Below are 21,155 nucleotides of genomic sequence, written 5' to 3' on the forward strand. Positions count from 1 at the left end.
CCAGCTGCTGTAGGCACAGCATCCCCAAATCCCTGCATCCCCAAATTCCTGCATCCCAAACCCAGCTGCTGTAGGCACAGCATCCCCAAATCCCTGCATCCCAAACCCCAGCTGCTGTAGGCATGGAATCCCCAAATCCCTGCATCCCAAACCCCTGCATCCCAAACCCCAGCTGTAGATACAGCATCCCCAAATCCCTGCATCCCAAACCCCAGCTGCTGTAGGCACAGCATCCCCAAATCCCTGCATCCCAAGCCCCAGCTGCCATAGGAACAGCATCCCCAAATCCCCAAACCCCAGCTGCCACAGACCCCAGCATCCCAAACCCCAGCTGTGGAAACTGTGCTCGGAATTCCCTGCTTGCTGCCGTTCCCTGGAGATCATCCTGCTTACGTCTGGATTTCTTAAGTAAAAGGACCATTTCCTTCAGACTCCTGCTGGATCCCAATTCTGTGGAATTCCTAAACACAGGCCCAGCTCAATTCCTCCGGATCAGGGCTCTCTCTGGAGCAGGGCTCCCTCCCAGCACCCCCAGTTCCTCTGCCAGGACAGGAGCCCCCAAGGGTGGTCTCTCCCACCACAGGTTCCCCCTTGGCTCCATCCCAAGCCCTTGGTGCCCATCCTGGAGGAATCTCGGGGTTGGGAAGGGGCACCCACAGCACCTCTTCAGGCCCAGCCCTGAGGAGGTGGCAGCCCTGTCACACACACACAGACAAGTGACAACAGCTTTCTTTTGTGTTTTTATGTCAACTCCCCAGACACCAGATGCCTGTGCCTGCCCTGGAATGTCCTGGAATGTCCTTTATACACTGGCTACAAAAATCCTTGAGGGAGGCAGAGGGGGCAGGGCCAGACCCCGGAGCAGAGCTTGGCCAATTCCTTGGAACAGAGTTGGGCCGAGCCCTGGGATCAGAGCTGGGCTGATTCCCTGGATCTGAGCTTGGCCAAGCCCTGGGATCAGAGTTGGGCTGATTCCCTGGATCTGAGCTCAACCAAGCCCCAGGATCAGAGTTGGACCAATTCCCAGAAGCCAAGCTTAGGCAGGCCCAGGGATCAGAGCTGAGGCCACTCCCCAGATCCAAGCCCAGGGATCAGAGCTGAGGCCACTCCCCAGATCCAAGCCCAGGGATCAGAGCTGGGCCCATTCCCCAGATCCAAGCCCAGGGATCAGATCCAAGCCCAGGGATCAGAGCTGGGCCCATTCCCCAGATCCAAGCCCAGGGATCAGATCCAAGCCCAGGGATCAGAACTGAGGCCACTCCCCAGACCCAAGCCCAGCCCTGGGCTGCAGTTCATGCCGAGAGGTCGCTGTTGTCAAACCTCTCCTGGTCGTAGACCTCAGCCACCACCTTCCTGCCGGCGAACCAGCGCCCGTTGAGGGCCTGGATGGCCTTGTGAGTCTCTGAGGCCATGGAGAACTCCACGAAGATCTTGACGATGATCTCGGCGTCCTCCTCCTCCCCCTGCTTCTCCTGGTAGATGATGACCCTGTTGACGGCCCCGAATTTCCCGCACTCCTCCGTCACCTCTCCCTCCAGGTCGTCGTCGATGTCCTTGGGGTCCACCATGTTCCTCAGCACCATCACCGTGGACTGCGAGGGAAGGGACGAGGGAATTAGGGTCTGGAGATGCAGAGGACACACCCCGAGCACCCCAATCCCATTGGGGCTGGCCATTCCAGCCATCCTGTCCTGGGGTGTAGTTTGGGATGTATTCTATCACCATCTTCAGTTAATGGCCCATCAATGCCTTGTGCATGACTCATAGATAACTCTCTCCGGGTGTTATCTCTCTTTAATGGGCCATCAAGGACGTAATTAATATATGACTCATCATCCCACTGGGAGATGCTCCACCCACGGGGAGGAGCCAAGCATTCTCACCTGGATATAAACTGGGATTTGGGACAGTACAAGGGATTCCCAGAGGACTGGAGCTACCAGACCTTTCTATGGGATCACTGCTTCAGGAAGACTACCTCACCTGGACTGCTTCCATCACCCTCATCAGGGTGAATTCTGACTCTGTCAGTGGTTTTTCTTTTTGTATTGTTGCATTTATTTTATTTTTTTTCCCCTTTTCTTCTCATTAAACTGTATTTCTGACTTAGAGCCTCTCACTTGGTTTGTTTTCAAAGCACAACACACCCTCCACAGCACTGATGGCTCAGGTTCTCAGGGATCATTCCTGAGTTTCAAAGGCTCTTTGCTGCTGGCCTCTGGATCAGAACACCCCTGGGTTTTCCTGGGATACACCCTGGAAGCACAGTGAGCCTTGGGCACCACTCTCATTTTTCCCTGTGCTGCTGCCATCCAGGGGTTCTTGGCTTTTCCTCAACAATTCCATCACAATTCTTTTTGTTCTCTTTTCCTCTCCTCTCCCAGTACAGCTGAAGGATTCCCCCAGGTGTTCTGGGTGCTCCCAAGAGGACACACATCTGCACCCAGCCCTTCCAGGACTGAGCCCCTCAGGATCCCAGATCAGAAGGGACAGCTGGAAGTCACCTGGCCTCAGCTCCAGCTCCAGGTGACCTCTGGGTACCTTCAAAGATAGAAATTCCACCACCCCTCTGTGCACCTGGCCCTGGCACACCTGGGGCATTCCAGGCTCTGCCCCATCCCAATCCATGCTCCATGTGAAAATGTTTCCTGTGCCTGTTCCTCACAGCCCAAATCAAGGGCACTTGTAGCCTCAGAATTCCAAACAATTTGGGATGGAGCATTCTATTGAAAAAGACAAATTCTGGGGGTTTTTGAGTTTTAATTTTTTTTTAAACCTTAAATAAGACTATTTAGCTCTGCTCAGCTTTTCCCAAGGCAGGCTGTCACACGACTGTCACCTTTGGGAAAGGTGGCTGTGACAGAGACTGTGGGGCTGGGGCAGGAGCTCCAAGGTGTGTTTAACTCCAGGCATCCTTGGGAAGTAGAGGGAACCCTCATTCCTTAGGGAATGCTGCCAGCATTGTCCCTATTAGCAAATGGGGAAGAAATACTGTAGATTTCCTGTCAAAGCTCGGGAAATCTGTCAGGAACCTCCAGCAAAGGAACAAGATTACCAAGTCCCCTCCAAGAGCCCTCACAAAAATCCATTTTGCTTTTTCTATCCCTCATTCTTGTCCTCTTCCTCACTGCAATTCCCATGAACTTCTGTTTGATCAACACCTCAGGGTTTCAGAATTAATTAAGGTGGGAAAAGAGCTCTAAGACCATTGAGTCCAACCTGTCACCGATGTCCACCATGTCACCCAGACTGGGGGCTCCTCTGGGATTCTGGACAGGACTCACCCCACTAGGGATTGTTGTGGGGAAAAGGAAAATTTGGTACTTGGAACAGACTGGCCTGGCCCGTGCCAGTCCCACCCTTCCAGCCCAAAGGCCACCAGGGTTTGATTTAGTGACACCAGGGACAAGGTTGGGTCAGAGACACCTCACCAGGGCCTGAGCCCTCCAAGGGACTTGAGGAAGATCATGGAACCCCAGGATGGTTTGGGATGGAGGGGACTAAAAGCTCATCCAGTCCCACCCCCTGCCATGGGCAGGGACACTTTCCACTATCCCAGAATGCTCCAAGATCTGTCCAGCCTTGGACACTTCAGGGATGGGGCAGCACCTCACAGGGAAGGATTCCTTCCCAATGCCCCACCCAACCCAGCCCTCTGGCAGGGGGAACTCATTCCCTGCATCCTGGCACTCCACGTAAATCAATCCTGAAGAGCAAGGCCAGGTGTCCCTGAGTCCCCTGAGCTCAGAGGTGCTGTGGGTGTCCCCTGAGCTCAGAGGTGCTGTGGGTGTCCCCAAGTCCCCTGAGCTCAGAGGTGCTGTGGGTGTTGCTGAGCTCAGAGGTGCTGTGGGTGTCCCCGAATTCCCTGAGCTCAGAGGTGCTGTGGGTGTCCCCAAGTCCCCTGGAGCTCAGAGGTGCTGTGGGTGTCCCCTGAACTCAGAGGTGCTGTGGGTGTCCCCAAGTCCCCTGAGCTCAGAGGTGCTGTGGGTGTCCCCGAGTCCCCTGAGCTCAGAGGTGCTGTGGGTGTCCCCGAGTTCCCTGAGCTCAGAGGTGCTGTGAGTGTCCCTGAGTCCCCTGAGCTCAGAGGTGCTGTGGGTGTCCCCTAAGCTCAGAGGTGCTGTGGGTGTCCCCAAGTCCCCTGAGCTCAGAGGTGCTGTGGGTGTTCCTGAGCTCAGAGGTGCTGTGGGTGTTGCTGAGCTCAGAGGTGCTGTGGGTGTCCCCGAGTTCCCTGAGCTCAGAGGTGCTGTGGGTGTCCCTGAGGCCCCTGAGCTCAGAGGTGCTGTGGGTGTCCCCTGGGCTCAGAGGTGCTGTGGGTGTCCCTGAGGCCCCTCCACCTGCAGAGCCAAGGCTGGGACACACAGGTGGCAGCTGTCACCTGCCTGGCCTCACCTCCTGCTTGCGGAGCAGCTTCTGCATGACCATGTGGCGGGCGCTGCTGCCAGAAATGCTCATGTGCTCCTGCTCACTCAGCATCTCCGGCCGCTCCGACTCCTGGAACACCTCCTCCTCCTCCTTCTCCTTCTTCACCTCCACCAGCCCCAGCGCCGGGGGGCTGGCCAGGATGGGATTCACAACCCCCACCTGCGGGATGGTCACCGGGATGGGCGGCCGGGCAGGGGTCACACCTGGGAGAGCAAAGGGACAGGAGGATGGTCAGGACACCTGGGTGATGGGTGGGGACATCTGGGCAGTGGTCAGGGACACCTGGGTGATGGTTGGAGACACCTGGGAAGTGGTCAGGAACACTTGGGAAACACTCAGTGATACCCAGACCATGGTCAGTGACACCTGGGCAATGGTCAGTGACACCTGGGCGATGGCTGGTGACACCTGGCAGTGGTCAGTTGACACCTGGGAAGCATTTAGTGGCATTTGGACAATGGTCAGTGACACCTGGGTGACGGTTGGTGACATCTGGGCAATGGTCAGCGACACCTGGGCAGTGGTGACACCTGGGAAACACTCAGTGATACGCAGGCCATGGTCAGTGACATCTGGGCAATGGTCAGGGACACCTGGGCAATGGTCATTGATACCCAGACCATGGTCAGGGACACCTGGACAATGGTCAGTGACACCTGGGCAGTGGTCAGGGACATCTGGGAAACACTCAGTCATATCTAGGCCATGGTCAGTGACACCTGGGCAGTGGTGACACCTGGGAAACACTCAGTGATACCCAGGCCATGGTAAGTGACACCTGGGCAATGTTCAGGGACACCTGGACAATGGTCAGTGACACCTGGACAGTGGTCAGGGATATCTGGGAAACACTCAGTGATATCTAGGCCATGGTCAGTGACACCTGGGCAATGGTCAGTGATACCCGGGCCATGGTAAGTGACACCTGGGCAACAGTTGGGGACATCTGGGCAATGGTTGGGGACACCTGGGCAACGGTCAGTGACACCTGGGCAATGGTAAGGGACACCTGGGCAGTGGTCATTGATACCCAGACCACGGTCAGTGACACCTGGGCAATGGTCATCAATACCCAGACCATGGTCAGGGACACCTGGACAATGGTCAGTGACACCTGGGAAACACTCAGTGATACGCAGGCCATGGTAAGTGACACCTGGGCAATGGTCAGGGACACCTGGGCAATGGTCAGTGACACCTGGGCAGTGGTCAGTGACACCTGGGCAATGGTTGGTGACATCTGGGCAGTGGTCAGGGACACCTGGGTAATGGTTGGGGACATCTGGGCAACGGTCAGTGACACCTGGACAGTGGTCAGTGACACCTGGACAGTGGTCAGGGACACCTGGACAGTGGTCAGGGACACCCAGTGCCAATTATCCAGCTTTTCCCCCCACCATGCCAGGTGTTCCTGCTGGGAACCCACAGCCTGTCCCATCTATTGGACACCAAAACTAATCCACAGAACATCTCAGTTCTCATCCAGGCAGGAGCAGGATTCCAGCTTTGAGTGGACCCCAGGCACAGAGTCCCACCCGTGGAAAAGGGACATGGGTGACAAGAGGCACAGCACACACAGGTGACAGCAGCAAGAGGACAGAGGTGACAAGAGGAGGGGTGACATGGGTGACAGGAGGAGGGGAGAGATGTACGGGTGGCAGCAGGAGGAGCACACAGGTGACAAGAGCACACACACACACGACAGAAGGAAGAGAACACAGGTGACAGAAGAGTGCACAGAGGTGCCAGCAGAAAGGGGACACAGGTGCCAGCAGAAAGGAGACCCACCTGTGATGACACCAGGGGCCTGTGCAGCCATCACAGCCTGGGGCAGAGCCCCCAGGGGCTGGGCCAGGGTCAGGGCAGGGGACACCAGCCCCGGTGTCGCCAATGTGCCCAGCACTGCAGCTCCTGCCACGGCTTCCTGCGGGACACAGAACACCGTGGGTTATCCCTGGGCCCTGCAGAGCATCCAGCCAGGCTCAGCTGCCTGGGAAATGCCACATATTCCCATTCCCAGGAGCTCCCAGTGCTGCTGGGGAAGGTAAAGGTGCCACCCAGTCCCGCAGGGAAACAGAACCTCTGAAGAAAAACCTTCTCCTGGAACTCAAATCCCAATGAACACCCCGACTCCAGGTGCCCAGAATTCCAACAGCATTCAGCAGGAATATCCAGCTGAATAAGCATTTCCATGGAAGCCTAAAACAGACCCCAGGATCCTGATATTTTTGGTTGTGGCTGCTTTCCAGGCCACGGTAGTCTTGATTTAATTGCTCCCATCCTTCTCTTCCCTGTATTCTCGGGGTTCCTGTAATCCCTGATGCAGATCCCATGGTTTTGTCCCTCCACTCTCACATGTTCATGGAGTCAAAGCTGCTGTGATATCCCTCTCCACTCTCCTCAATAAAAATGCCCAAACTTTGGGATCCAGCTCATCCCATCAAGGCCACTCCTATTTCCACTGGAGAGGAACCTCCAGGAGAATGGGAAAAGGAGAATTCCAGAAGGGGAATGGGAAAAGTGCTGGAACAAAACCACTGGGATTTGTGGCTACACTGGTCACCACCTGCCCCCACTTCTCATGGAAAGGGCTAAAAAAACTTCTCCCAATACTTTTGATTCATTCCCTTCCTTTCAAGTCTGACTTTTCCTACCTCTGGTAGACAGGAGTGACCCTTGTTCCTCTCCTCACAGGAACAGATCCTGCAGTTTCTTGACAGAACAGCAGGATTTATCCATGCCTATATCGCATCTCTACCAGAGTCCATTTTTCTCTCCCAAAGTGATTTTGATCCAAGTAATTCCAGCCATGTCTCAGCTTCCTCCCTCCCTTGACTGCAGAGGTTTCCAGACCTGTGGAATCTTTCCTGGGGACCTGCAGGTTCCACCTGAGGGGCAGCTCCTCCCACTCCTGCCTCCACCCTTGGTTCAGGGAAACCTTCCCCAGGAACACTTTTGGAGCCTCAGGTCTGCTGCAGGAGCACCAGGGGCAGCAATTCCTGCCCAAGAAAATCCCAAAACAACAGTGCTGGGATTTTCTTTCCCTGTAGAGGGGATCCTGCTGCCCAAGGCAGGGATGGGGCCACAGCCATGGGAATCTGAGCCCAGTAATCCCACCCAGGAGCTCCTGGTACTTCAGGAAAACTAAATCAGAGAACTCAAGTTCTGCATCAATACCCAACATTGCTCCTTCCCTGTTTCCCAACAGCCTAAAGCCTTTCCAGGCCTGTTCCACCCTGCTGCAGGTGGGACCTTCAACCACAGTGCAGCTCACACAACTGCTCCTGCTCTCATCCCTCTCCCACTTCCATATCCTTCCCTGCTTTCTCTCAGCCTCTCCTGCAACTCTTTTTCCCTCACTGCTGGTTTCATTTCCAGATTAGCAATTCCAGATTAGCAATTCCAGATTAGCAAATCGTCACCCTTCCCCACCAGTTCTTGAAATAAAGTTCTTATCAGCTGTGCCAGATCATTCCACAACCTGGTGTCTCAAATTCCCCAGGCGCCAGGGACAAGTTTCCACGTGTGAAATCCTGGGACATGGCATCCTGGAATGGTTTGTGTTGGAATGAAGCTTAAAGCTCATCCAGTCCCACCCCCTGCCATGGGCAGGGACACCCTCCACTATCCCAGGGCCTTGGACACTTCAGGGATGGGGCAGCCACAGCTTCTCTGGGCAGCCTGTGCAGTGCTCTGAGCTGTCCCTGTGCCTCACCTGAGCTGTGCCCTGAGCTGTCCCTGCTCCACCCTCGTGTCTCACCTGGGGACATCTGGTGCCCCATCTGAGCTGTCCCTGTGTGTCACCTGTGCCACATCTGAGCTGTCCCTGTTCCATCCTCATTTCTCACCTGTGCCCCATCTGAGCCATCCCCACATCTCACCTGTGCTGTCCGAGCTGTCCCTGTGCCTCCCCTGAGCCACCCCCTTGTCTCACCTGTCCCTCCCCTGTTCCATCCCCAGTCTCACCTGTGCTGTCCCTGTCTGAGTTGTCCCTGTACGTCCCCTGAGCCACCCCCTTGTCTCACCTATCCTTCCCCTGATCCATCCCATCTCACCTGTGCCTCCCCTGTTCCATCCCCAGTCTCACCTGTCCCTCCCCTGTTCCATCCCCGCATCTCACCTGTGCTGTCCCTGTCTGAGCTGTCCCTGTACCTCCCCTGTTCCATCCCCAGTCTCACCTGTGCCTCCCCCGTTCCATTCCTATTTCTCACCTGTGCCCCATCTGAGCCATCCCCACATCTCACCTGGGCTGTCCAAGCTGTCCCTGTGCCCCATCTGAGCCACCCCCTTGTCTCACCTGTCCCTCCCCTGTTCCATCCCCACATCTCACCTGAGCTGTCCCTGTCTGAGTTGTCCCTGTACCTCTCCTGAGCCACCCCCTTGTCTCACCTATCCCTCCCCTGTTCCATCCCCAGTCTCACTTGTCCCTCCCCTGATCCTTCCCCACATCTCACCTGTGCTGTCCCTGTCTGAGCTGTCCCTGTGCCCCATCTGAGCCACCCCCTTGTCTCACCTGTGCCTTTCCTGTTCCATCCCCAGTCTCACCTGTGCCTCCCCCGTTCCATTCCTATTTCTCACCTGTGCCCCATCTGAGCCACCTCCACCATCTCACCTGTGCTGTCCCTGTCTGAGCTGTCCCTGTCCGAGCTGTCCCTGTCCCTCCCCTGTTCCATCCCCTCACCTGTCCCTCCCCTGTTCCATCCCCATTCTCACCTGTGCTGTCCCTGTCTGAGTTGTCCCTGTCCCTCCCCTGTTCCATCCCCAGTCTCACCTGTCCCTCTCCTGTTCCATCCCCAGTCTCACCTGTCCCTCCCCTGTTCCATCCCCAGTCTCACCTGTCCCTCCCCTGATCCATCCCCAGTCTCACCTGTGCTGTGATCTTGGCCGTGGCAGCAGCAGCAGCCACAGCAGCTGCAGGTGGCAGCCCTCCAGGTGTGGCGGGGGTCAGCAGTGGCATGGGGGGCGTCACAGCCTTGCCCACCCGCAGGTACTGACCCCCCAGGTCAAAGAGGTTCATGGAGGACACGGCGTCCTGGGAGGACTGGGCCTTCTCATACTCTGCAGGGAGAGATCATTCATCCACAAATGAGAACTTTGCGATGGAATTATGGAACGGTTTGGGTGGGAAGGGGACCTTAAAGACCATCCAGTCCCACTCTCTGTCCCCTTCCACGGGCAAGGACACCTTCCACTATCCCAGGTTGCTCCAAGCCTTGGAGACTGCCAGGGATGGAGCAGCCACAGCTTCTTGGGACACCCTGTGCCAGGACCTCACCCCCTCACCCCCACCATAAATCATATTTCTAAACACAGAAACCTAGCAAATTTATTCCAAATTTACTCCTACCACTTAAGGGTAGGAAACCCAACCAACCCCAAAGCCACCCCGAAAGCAGAGGACATCCCCAGCCCCCTCTGGCTGTACCAATGAAGCCGTAGCCTTTGTGCTTCCCTGTCGTGGGGTCCCTGGCCAAGGTGCAGGATTTGATCTTCCCAAAGGCCTCGAAGACGCTCTTGATGTCATCGTCAGACAGGTCCTGGTGCACCGAGGCCACGTAGATGCGGTTGAAGGCCCGGGCCTCCTCTGCCAGCTGGTCAATGATGGGCTGAGCCTGCCCGATGTTGCTGGGCCTCCCCACCTGCAGGGACAGGGATGGGGATGGAGCTGGGAAGGGCCTGGAGCACCAGGAGAGGCTGAGGGAGATGGGGAAGGGATCAGCCTGGAGGAGGCTCAGGGAGGACCTTGTGGCTCTGCTCCCAAAGACCAGGAGACAGGACAAGGGGAAACAGCCTTGAGCTGTGCCAGGGGAGGTTCAGCCTGGACATCAGGAGGAATTTCCTCAAGGAAAAGGTGGTCAGGCATTGGAAGGGACTGCCCAAAGAGGTGCTGGAGTCTCCATCTCTGGATATGTCAAAGGAATGCCTGGACATGGTGCTCAAGGTGGGGACGGGTCACAGACTGGAGACTCCATGAGCTGGGAAGGATTTTCCCATGTGAAGAGTTCCATTATTGTGTGAGATGGACAGTCCATGGAGCAGGGCAGCACTTGGCTCCTGTGCACACCTCAGAGGACCATCCATCAGCAGCAGAGGGAAGAGGTCCAGGAACAGCCTGCACTAGCAGGATCCTGGGCTCTGCTCCCTCCTCCCTGTACCTCTCCCATCCACCTTCCCTGACTTTCCAAACACCAGCTCCCAGGGACTGAGAAGGATTCTGCAAGCAGATCACAGATTCCTTTCCCTTTCCTTCAGGGGCTCCTAAACCCCCTGGGCCATGGGACCCTGCACACACTCAGGGCGTGTCAGAGACACCAGGTAAGATATTAACAATCATCTCTGCTTTGTCTTCAAGAGAATTCCATCTCCATGTGTGGGTAGGAAAACCTGAGTGGATTCCCTGGAGCCAATCTCAGGTGAGATTCAGAGGCTGGGGAAATCTCTCCTTGCAGAGGAGGGACCCAGAGCCACCGTGGGCTCCATCTTGGACATCAAGGTCCATCAGGGAACAGTCTTTAGGCTCCTTCCCCTGTCACAGTGCTGTGGGGAGCATTTCCAGGCATGAAAGCACCATTCCCAGGAAAAGAGAAGCAGGGATTTTCAGAGCAGGCACGTTACTCACCTTGATGTTCCTTCCCCCCAGCATGACAGAATTCATCTGCTCCAGGGCCAGCTGGGCAGCCTCAGGAACCTCGTATTCCACAAAGGCAAAGCCCTGGGAGGGGAGGAGACCATCAGTCACTCCAGCTGTGCCTGTCTAATGCAGCCAAGGTTTCCAAGGAACAGCTGCCCACAGCTGGAATTGATTCCCATCACACTGATTCCTGCTCGTGGCCCAAAGAGATTCCTTAGAGAATTGTTTTATTATGGCAGGAAACAGGCTGCAGAGGTTCCCCCAAGGGCAGCTGATTCTGGAGCCTCTCACACTCCGAGGTCCCACAGCAAAACCCCACCCAGCTAAGGGCTGCTGCCTTGTCAGCACTTCCAGCACAGCTTCAGGTTGGACATCAGGAGGAATTTCTTCATTGGAAGAGGGGTCAAGCATTGGAGGTGCTGATTGCCCATCCCTGAATGTGGCACTCAGTGTCAACCTCAAAGATTCTATGATTCCCTTCATCCCCCACACGCCTGGCTGCCACCACAGAATCCTGCCCTAAGCAGATCAGGGAGCTGCAAAATATTCACCCCCAGTGCTGAAAGGAGCCTGTTCCTCATGGGGATAACGGCCCTTTTCTCTTCTGGCTGCATATGGAAAGCCTTGAAGAGAAAAGGATGTTCCTTGAGGGCTGGGAATCATAGAATCATGGGAAGGTTTGGGTTGTAGGGACTTTAGAATCTGTCCAGCTGCACACCTTCCACTAGACCAGGTTGCTCCAAACTCATCCAGCCTGGCCTTGGACAATTCCAGGGATGGGGCAGCCACAGTGTCTGTGCTAGGGCCTCCCCATCCTCACAGGGAAGAATTCCTTCCCAGTATCTCATCCAGACTTCTGCAAAGCCGCTTATTTTGTGTTTGAAGAGTTCCATTATTCTGTGATAGGGACAGTCCATGGAGCAGGGCAGCACATGGCTGAAAGAAATGTCCTTGCAGAAGGACATCACTTGGGGCATCACCACCAGCTCTCACTGCCCCCAAGGAACTCCCAGGACAGCTCCCCACTTCTTTGCCAGATCCAGACAATCCCACAACAAGGTTTGTGTGGGACAAGACCTCAAAGCTCACCCAGTCCTACCCCGTGCCACCAGGCAGGGAACCTCCCACCGGCTTGGGCAGCCCCATCCCACCTTGTGCTTCATGGTGACGGAATCCCAGGACATGTCGATGCTCTTGATGGGCCCGAAGGGGGCGAAGGCCTGGCGGATGGTGTCCTCCCCCAGCTCGTAGTAGATGGAGCCCACGTAGACCCGGCACATGATGGCGAGCGCCCGCTGCCTCTGAGCCGCCATCTGTAGCGAGACAAGGACTGGCCGGTCAGTGCCGGGCTGGCCGTGGCCTCCTCCCCTCCTGCCTCCCTCCCGGCAGCTCTGGCACAGCCTGGATCATCAGAAGGGTTTCCCTGCTCGCTGCACAGGGCGCTGGAGCGGATCCGTCCGGCTCAGTCCCGGATAAAAAGTCTGGCACGTCCTGGGGCAGACACGTTCCGGCCCCTCTCTGGCCGGGTTCTCCCCCGGCCTGATCTCATCTCCAGCCACACCTGCAGGAGGAGGGAATCCCTTCACTCTAGGGGCAGCTTCCCCCTCCAGGCAGCAAAGGGCTCAGCTCTGGGCACCGGGAGAATCCCTCCCACTCCCCCCCAAGAGCAGAGATCCAGCGGCACCTCCCACCCCCGCCCCGTCCTCCCCCGGCAGCAAAAGGGGACTGGGAACCTCCCCCCAGCTCCCTCCGGCACCAGAGCCTCCCCCCGCCCCCGGCAGTCCGAGATCCAGTACTGGGCACCACTTCCGCAGCTCAACAGCAAAGCCAAACACTCCCATGGCCCAGTGGGACTCCTGGGAAGCGTGTGGTGCCAGTACTCATCCCTGCCTGGCGGCACTGGCCGGACTGGTGCGGCCCCGACACGCGGGCGCCGCATGGAGCGTTTCTGCTACTGCGTCCTAAGCCTGCCTGGAAACCTGTCTTCGAGACAAATCCAGCCACCATTCCTTACAGGAGGGATCCCAAAAGCAGAGCACAGTGTGTCCTTCGTGTCTGTCACCCCCCCAGAGCAGCTCTAGAGCTGCTGAGGGACGTGGCTCTGGAGGAGTCACTGCCTGCATGCGAGGGGATGGCTCTGGGGCAGGTGGGACACACCTGGGGCAGGAAGAGGCTGGTGCAGCAGCAGCAGGTGATGCCTCTGGCCCTGCCCAGCATCGCAGCAGGGAGCTCTGAGCACCCCCTTCCCTCCCCAGCCCCCCCAGGGCAGAGGGGCTGCAACCAAGAGACGATTTTTGGGGTGTCCTAATGAGCAGAGGAGCTCTGCCATGCCTGGGGACCCCTGGGGCAGAGGGAAAGCACTTCTCGAGGCTGATTTTTGGGGGTGCCCTAAGGAGCACAAGAGCTCTGCCTGGGGATGCTGCAGCCCAAAAGGAGGGAGAGCTCATCTGGACACAGCCTGTGCCTGAGGGACTCCTGCTCCCTACTGCACCTGTCCAGGACTGCCACTGGCCACAGGAGGAAACAACCTGGGAGGGTTTAGCTCCTGCCATTCCGTACAGGACACTGCAAACAGGGACAGCTCTCACCCCACACTCTGTCCCTGAGCCAGCACTAAACCCCAACTGCTGCTCCTGAGGTGACATTAAACCCCAACTGCTGCTCCTGAGGTGACATCAAGACCCAAATGTTGCTCCTGTGGTGACATCCAGCCCCAGCTGCTGCTCCTGAGGTGACATTAAACCCCCAAATGTCGCTCCTGTGGTGACATCCAGCCCCAGCTGCTGCTCCTGAGGTGACATTAAAGCCCAGCTGCTGCTCCTGTGGTGACATCCAGCTTGCCCCTTGCCTGGCTGAAGGATTTCCCAGCACGGCTGGGTCGTGGCTCTCTTTACTCTGCAGGCTGTGACCAGCAGGACTATGGCACGTGCACATGCAGGACAGTGGCTGGGTCCTCTCCCAGGTGCTCCAGCAAATTCCCAGCTTTGGAGCAGGAAAACCCCTCGGTCTGTATCCATTTAGGGGGGTCAGAGCCACCACCAGTGTCACCCTGGGTGTCCCAGGGAGGCGCCTCTGCAGGAGGAAATCCCCACCTTGCCCTGCCACAGGACTCTAAAGGAGAGGTGGGAGAGTGAGGAGGACTCAGGATTTTCAGACAGCAAAAGAATTCCTTCCTGGAAAGGGTGGTCAGGCACTGGAAGAGGCTGCCCAGGCAGGTGTGAAGTCCCCATCCCTGGAGGTGTTCGGGGAACACCTGGACGTGGCACTCAGTGCTCTGGGCTGGTGACAACGTGGGGCATCAGGCACAGGTTGGACTCGATGACCTTGGAGGTCTTTTCCAGCCTGAGTGACCCTGGGATTCTGGAGCTGCAGAAGGCAGAGCTGAGATGGGCTGTGCTGACTCCAGGACACCTGAGCTCAGCACAGGTCAGGGACATCTCACTGCTCTCAGCAGTGATTTCACTATCCCCTGTACCTCTTTCTCCTCCTGTGACATGGAAAAGCACCTTGAAGCCTCAGCCAGGCAGCAGCCCCCACCTGCAGCTGTGCTCTGAAGGGATTTGGGAGGTTATTTTAAGGACAGGAACAAACCCCACCTCGGGGTGCTCTTGTAATCAAAGCAGGTGATGCACAACCCTCGCCACAAGCATCGGTCACGACACAGTGACACCAGGGGACGGTGAAGGGACGTGGGGATCCTACACTGTGACCTGTGCAGGGAGGGCTGAGCCCATGGGAAGCTGTCACTCAGGCCCTGAGACCCGGAGCTCAGGAGTTCAGGCTGTGCTGCCTCCACAAAGGAACTGGGGAACCTTGGCAACAGCCAAAGTGCTGTTTGCACTCTGTGCATTCCGAATGGGCTCTGGGATGAAGCATCTGCCAAGAATGGGATATCCTAACTGCTCTGAGCTGTCCCAGGCTCCTGCTCCTGGGCTGTGTCCACCTGTGACTCCTGAGGGAGGAATGGCTGAGGAAAAGGAGTCACAGCACAGAGCCCTGGGGTTCATAAGCCATTAAAACCTTCCTGTGCCACCAACTCAGCTGTGCCCAGCTGGGGAGAATGAGCCAGAAACAATTTAAGGCCAAACTGCTGCAGTCCCACTGTCAGGCAGCAGCTCCAGGGATGGGGGGAGTTGCTGGGCATGAGGGCTCCAACACCATCTCTCTACCAAATCCACACCAAGAGGGCTGTTCTGTCCCATTCCAAACTTATCCCTGTCCCAGAACACCCATCCTGGCTCCCCACTGACACACCACCCGCTGCCAAAGGAGGGAGACTGGGGATTTCACTTCAGTGCCCTTTTTCTTTGGAGTTCAAACCTCCGTCTGCGTTTTACACCAGGCACAAGTCTGACGTTCCAGCAAGATGGAGAGGTATTTACAAACGTGCAAACGAATTTACGAATGAACCTTGGGGCGCAGAGAGGAGTCACAGGACACTCTGCCCAGCACACGTAGGAAAAAGGAGAGGATGCATCACGCCAAGTCATCCAGCTCTTTGTGGCCTCTGATTAGAGCACAGGGCACAAAGGGTCACACCGAGTTCTCTGCTCGCTCCCGTGGTTCTGTCCCTTCCATCCTGCTTTTTGCTGCAACTTTGGAACGTGCCATATCGCCCTGGTCTGCACCGTGCACAGTAAAGAGAGTCTGAGCTGGGCTACACCACGCTCTGCCAACCTCCGGCACCCCGGCCCTCCCCAGCACCGGCCGGCTCTGGGTGCTGGGAGGTCGTTCCACAAGAAGTCGCCCCTTTGGTGAGTTACCTTGGCCGTTAGTTTGAGGTCGGGACCTCAGAACTGTAGCATCCCTAGAAATGCAGCTCCCACAATTTGACGGGTGTGTTCACAACTGGTGGAAATCTAAAGCTGTCTTTTGCCCCCGAGTGGCAGTGTCCCCGCAGACTGGCACAGCCTGGGGGTCTTCTCGGGGCAGTGACACCTCGCTCTGCTCCTGGGCGTGTCCAGTACAGGTGGGGATGTGGGAGGGCTGCGCTGGGCGCGGACAAGAGCATTGGCACCACTACGAACGTCCCCACGCTAGGCCCTGACTAAGACAAGTGCCCCAGAAGAAGTGAATATGTCTATTGACCGATTGTAAAGGTGAGAGAGGATCTCCAAAGCCCATTGTCACTGCTGCCATCTGAAAGACAGTAAAGACAGAGTTCAGTCTGTTGGAGCTGAGCATACTACGGCTGTTTGTACAAACTCAAGCAGAGCGGCGGCACAGGGGCACCTGCGGAGAGGCCTCTCCTTCCTCGGCCCTCACTGCCTGGTCCCCAGGACTGTCCGGCGCCAGGACCCTGCCGAGTCCGGTCCCACCAGGCCAGGGGTGGGCTCGTGCTGCTGCCGCTGCCTCGGGAAGCAGGGTGGGATCCCAGGGGGGACTCGAGGCAAACGGTAAAATCTCTGCAACCGCTGTCGTTGATTCACCCCCAGCATTTTTAAAAGGAGCCCCTCAATTAGAGCAGACCCTCAGAACCAGGCACAGCCCCGAACGGCCTCAGCTGCCGGGCAGGGAGAGCACATCCACAGGGATTCCTCAGGCAAAGCCCCTTGCTTTGGGCTTCCTGACTTGGTGTAAAGGCAGTGAGGTGTGTTCCAGGAACCTCTGGAGGAGAGGAGGTCAAACCCCAGTTAAGGGTTCTCCCGGTACGGGCATTCCAGTACAAGCAGGATCAGTCAACAGAACTTCTCCAAAATTGAGAGCACCTGGGTGCAGGGGAGGGAAACGGGGCAGCACGGGGACACAGGGACCTTCTCTGAGGCAGAGGAGATAGTGACAGGACACTGTTCCCAGGATCCCTTCTGCTTTCACCACCTCAAACGTGGCTCGGAAGCAAAACCCACGGCAAAGTCTTTGGCTTCTTGTATCTCAAGAAGGGACATCCAACAGGACAGGATTTTTTTTTTTTTTTAACCGTTTCCTCTTGGAACAAAAAAAAAAGAGATCTGCGGGCAATTTGTGAGGTCAGTCAGGGTGCCTGGGGGAGCTGCAGGCTCAGGGCTGTGCTCTGGTTCCGAGGGCCCTGAGAACTCCACCGTGTCGGGGGGAGCACGAGGCACAGGGAGCGGCTCGGAGTGGGGGTCTCACCTGGAGGTTGGTGAGCTGCTGCTGCTGGTGGGCGATGGTTTGTTTCACCAGCACGCTCTTGATGCTCTGCTCCATGGCGTACTTCTTGGCCTGGAAGGGAAACAGGGGCTGTGGGGGCAGCACGACACAGCGGGGCAGGGAACGATGACTCCTGGCTTCACACCACAGCTCCCAGAACCTTCGGATCTCCGTCCCTAAGCACCAGGGCGCTGCCCCCAGCTCCCCAGCAGCACCTCGAGGCCCTGGGACACAGCAGGATGTGGTGAGGGGCAGCCCAGGGAAGCAGCATGCAGCGGGAGCTCGGCGTTCCCCTCTTCCGCCCTCGCGTCCCCTTACCTGCAGGGCCCGGGGCGGGGCACGGCCTCCTCCAGTCCCCTCCTCTCAGAGAACGTCTGCACAGACAGGTGCTACAGGAGGGAAGGGCCTCCAGCTCCCCGTGAGCAGCCCTGGCCTGGCCTCTCCCCTCTGAGCACACCCAGCCTGCTCTGCATCTGCTCCCAAAACACACCGGCTCTCCCCTGGCTCTGCTCCCAAAACACACCAGCTCACCTCTGGCTCTGCTCCCTGAACATCCCAGTTCACCTCTGGGTCTGCTCCCTGAACATCCCAGTTCACCTCTGGCCCTGCTCCCTGAATGTCCCAGTTCACCTCTGGCTCTGCTCCCTAAAACTCCCAGTTCACCTCTGGCTCTGCTCCCTGAACATCCCAGTTCACCTCTGGGTCTGCTCCCTGAACATCCCAGTTCACCTCTGGCTCTGCTCCCTGAACGTCCCAGTTCACCTCTGGCTTTGCTCCTGAATGCCCCAGTTCACCTCTGGCTCTGCTCCTGAATGTCCCAGTTCACCTCTGGCTCTGCTCCCTAAAACTCCCAGTTCAAGTTCACCTCTACTGTGCTCCTGAACGCCCCAGTTCACCTCTGGCTCTGCTCCCAAAACACACCAGTTCACCTCTGGCTCTGCTCCCTGAATTCCCCAGTTCACCTCTGGCTCTGCTCCCTGAATTCCCCAGTTCACCTCTGGCTCTGCTCCCTGAACATCCCAGTTCACCTCTGGCTTTGCTCCTGAATGTCCCAGTTCACCTCTGGCTCTGCTCCCTGAACGTCCCAGTTCACCTCTGGCTCTGCTCCTGAATTCCCCAGTTCACCTTTCCTCTCCTCCCTGGACACTCAAGGCTCCTCTGGGGTTTCTCTCAGCCCTCTCCAAATCTGGCAGAGGCAGTGGTGCTGGCACAGAGGCTCTGTGCCAAGGCAAACCTCATCCCCACACTGTGCACGTTCCCTGGGACACACACAGACACCCCTGGGAACCTGGTCTCCAGGGATGTGTTTGGGAGTTAACAGGGAATGGCAGGGTCTATCCCAGGGATTTGAGGTGTGGGCTTTGGAAACTTGGAAATGGACACGGGGCTTTGCTCCCAGCAGCTTCAGAGAGGCCAGAGGGAGTGAGGCCAGGAGCCAACCACCACACCCAGGGGACAGCTGTGACAGCACAGGGACATCCACACAAAGCCTCCCGAGGACAGGGCACTTTATCCCTGTCATCCCAAAGACAGGGCTCTTTATCCCTGTCATCCCAAACACAGGGCTCTTTATCCCTGTCATCCCAAAGACAGGGCTCTTTATCCCTGTCATCCCAAACACAGGGCTCCCCATCCCTGTCATCCCAAACACAGGGCTCTTTATCCCTGACATCCCAAACACAGGGCTCCCCATCCCTGTCATCCCAAACACAGGGCTCCCCATCCCTGACATCCCAAACACAGGGCTCCCCATCCCTGACATCCCAAACACAGGGCTCTCCATCCCTGTCATCCCAAACACAGGGCTCCCCATCCCTGACATCCCAAACACAGGGCTCCCCATCCCTGACATCCCAAACACAGGGCTCTCCATCCCTGTCATCCCAAGGACAGGGCTCCCCATCCCTGTCATCCCAAACACAGGGCTCTTTATCCCTGACATCCCAAACACAGGGCTCCCCATCCCTGTCATCCCAAAGACAGGGCTCCCCATCCCTGTCATCCCAAAGACAGGGCTCTTTATCCCTGTCATCCCAAACACAGGGCTCCCCATCCCTGTCATCCCAAACACAGGGCTCCCCATCCCTGTCATCCCAAACACAGGGCTCCCCATCCCTGTCATCCCAAAGACAGGGCTCCCCATCCCTGTCATCCCAAAGACAGGGCTCCCCATCCCTGACATCCCAAACACAGGGCTCCCCATCCCTGTCATCCCAAACACAGGGCTCCCCATCCCTGACATCCCAAACACAGGGCACTTTATCCCAGTCATCCCAAACACAGGGCTCCCCATCCCTGTCATCCCAAAGACAGGGCTCCCCATCCCTGTCATCCCAAACACAGGGCTCCCCATCCCTGTCATCCCAAACACAGGGCTCCCCATCCCTGTCATCCCAAACACAGGGCTCCCCATCCCTGTCATCCCAAACACAGGGCTCCCCATCCCTGTCATCCCAAAGACAGGGCTCCCCATCCCTGTCATCCCAAACACAGGGCTCCCCATCCCTGTCATCCCAAACACAGGGCTCCCCATCCCTGTCATCCCAAACACAGGGCACTTTATCCCTGTCATCCCAAACACAGGGCTCCCCATCCCTGTCATCCCAAAGACAGGGCTCCCCATCCCTGTCATCCCAAACACAGGGCTCCCCATCCCTGACATCCCAAACACAGGGCTCTTTATCTCTGTCATCCCAAACACAGGGCTCCCCATCCCTGTCATCCCAAACACAGGGCTCCCCATCCCTGTCATCCCAAACACAGGGCTCTTTATCCCTGTCATCCCAAACACAGGGCTCCCCATCCCTGTCATCCCAAACACAGGGCTCCCCATCCCTGTCATCCCAAACACAGGGCTCCCCATCCCTGTCATTCCAAACACAGGGATATTCTGGGATGTGCTCAGGTGTGGGCAGTGGCAGATCCCATTTTCAGTCCTCGTGGAGCAGCAGCTGCTCCTCAGTGACTCTGTGGCACCCACATCCCAGCTCAGAATTCCCACCTGACTTCGGATGCCATTTTCCTGAACCGATTCACTTTTTAAATTCCCACTCTCACCCACCCCACCAGCAATTCCCCATCGTGCTCCCAGCAGTGTCCATGAACTCCAAACCAAACCAAGACATTCCTGGGCCCAGATGTGACTGTGGGACCCTCCGGCACGGCCACGATCCCAGAGATTTGGTGGCGAGTTCCCTTTGTCCCCAGCAGTGACAGAGGCTCATGAAAAACCCACAAACCACCACTCCCCAAACAGCAAATCCCCAGTTTTACTCACTTTCTGGAGAGCTTCCTGCTGCTCTGGGGTGAGAGGGGGCAGCCCCAGCTTGGCTGCTGTGCTTTGGCCATTTTCCATCTTAATGGACTCCGTACCCTACGGAAAGAGAAAATGCTCAGGGAGAACTCTCACAGGAGTGACCTGTCCCTTCCTTCCCAGAAAACCAAAGCATTTCATGTCAAACACGACAGCTGCTGAAAAACCCTTCCCAAACAGAGCTGTATGTCAGGAAAACCAGCTCACAGCCCCGTCATTCCCTGCTGGAAGAGCCATCTCAGGAATTGTACAAACCAAGGGATGTGTTGGACGCTTACAGAGCGCCCCAACCACGTTTTCTGTGAACTGATGATCAGATAATCCCCACATCATCTCCATCCCCTCGACAGATCCACTGTCCCATGTCCCTGTTGTGCTCCCCTCCCAGCTCTGGTGACTCAGCTTTGTCAGGTTCTCATTTTAAAACCTCCACTGAAACTTTCCCAAAGCACGGAATCGTGGAATGCTTTGGAGGGACCTTAAAGCTCACAGAGTGCCACCTCCTGCCATGGGCAGGGACACCTTCCACCATCCCAGATGGCTCCAAGCCCCATCCAGCCTGACCTTGGACACTTCCAGGGATCCAGGGGCAGCCACAGCTGCTCTGGACAACTTTTTCCAGGCACTCTCTTCCCTCAAAAGGAAAGAATTTATTCCCAAAATCCCATCTAACCCTTTGGC

At 56.9% G+C, this 21,155-nt stretch overlaps 1 protein-coding gene across 4 annotated transcripts; it reads right to left on the reverse strand.

Moving 5' to 3' along the window:
* Window positions 1-727: 727 nt before the first annotated feature.
* PUF60 (poly(U) binding splicing factor 60) lies at window positions 728-20,587 on the reverse strand. 4 transcript variants are annotated; one of them, XM_066337209.1, is made up of 11 exons: window positions 20,439-20,587; window positions 17,144-17,233; window positions 16,142-16,192; window positions 12,205-12,366; window positions 11,042-11,134; window positions 9,848-10,061; window positions 9,290-9,480; window positions 6,211-6,346; window positions 4,390-4,625; window positions 1,269-1,592; window positions 728-1,192 (listed from the first exon to the last, which is right to left on the reverse strand). In XM_066337209.1, the coding sequence occupies exons 1-10, from the start codon at window positions 20,514-20,516 to the stop codon at window positions 1,293-1,295; spliced, it is 1,551 nt and encodes a 516-aa protein (XP_066193306.1). In that variant the 5' UTR covers window positions 20,517-20,587; the 3' UTR covers window positions 728-1,192; window positions 1,269-1,292. The 4 variants fall into 4 exon arrangements, with proteins under 4 accessions (XP_066193306.1, XP_066193298.1, XP_066193316.1 ...); XM_066337201.1 differs by having other exon boundaries at window positions 728-1,592; XM_066337219.1 differs by lacking the exon at window positions 16,142-16,192 and having other exon boundaries at window positions 728-1,592.
* Window positions 20,588-21,155: the final 568 nt, after the last annotated feature.

This window comes from Sylvia atricapilla, chromosome 1 (assembly GCF_009819655.1).
Source record: "Sylvia atricapilla isolate bSylAtr1 chromosome 1, bSylAtr1.pri, whole genome shotgun sequence".
Taxonomy (NCBI): Eukaryota; Metazoa; Chordata; class Aves; order Passeriformes; family Sylviidae; genus Sylvia; species Sylvia atricapilla.

Coding starts and splice junctions, on each gene's coding strand:
- PUF60 (XM_066337209.1), bottom strand. CDS start 20,516: ATGGAAAATGGCCAAAGCACAGCAGCCAAGCTGGGGCTGCCCCCTCTC. Junction 17,234..20,438: donor AGCAGGAAGCTCTCCAGAAA/GTGAGTAAAACT, acceptor TTTCCCTTCCAG/GCCAAGAAGTACGCCATGGA. Junction 4,626..6,210: donor GGCCCCTGGTGTCATCACAG/GTGGGTCTCCTT, acceptor TTGCTCTCCCAG/GTGTGACCCCTGCCCGGCCG.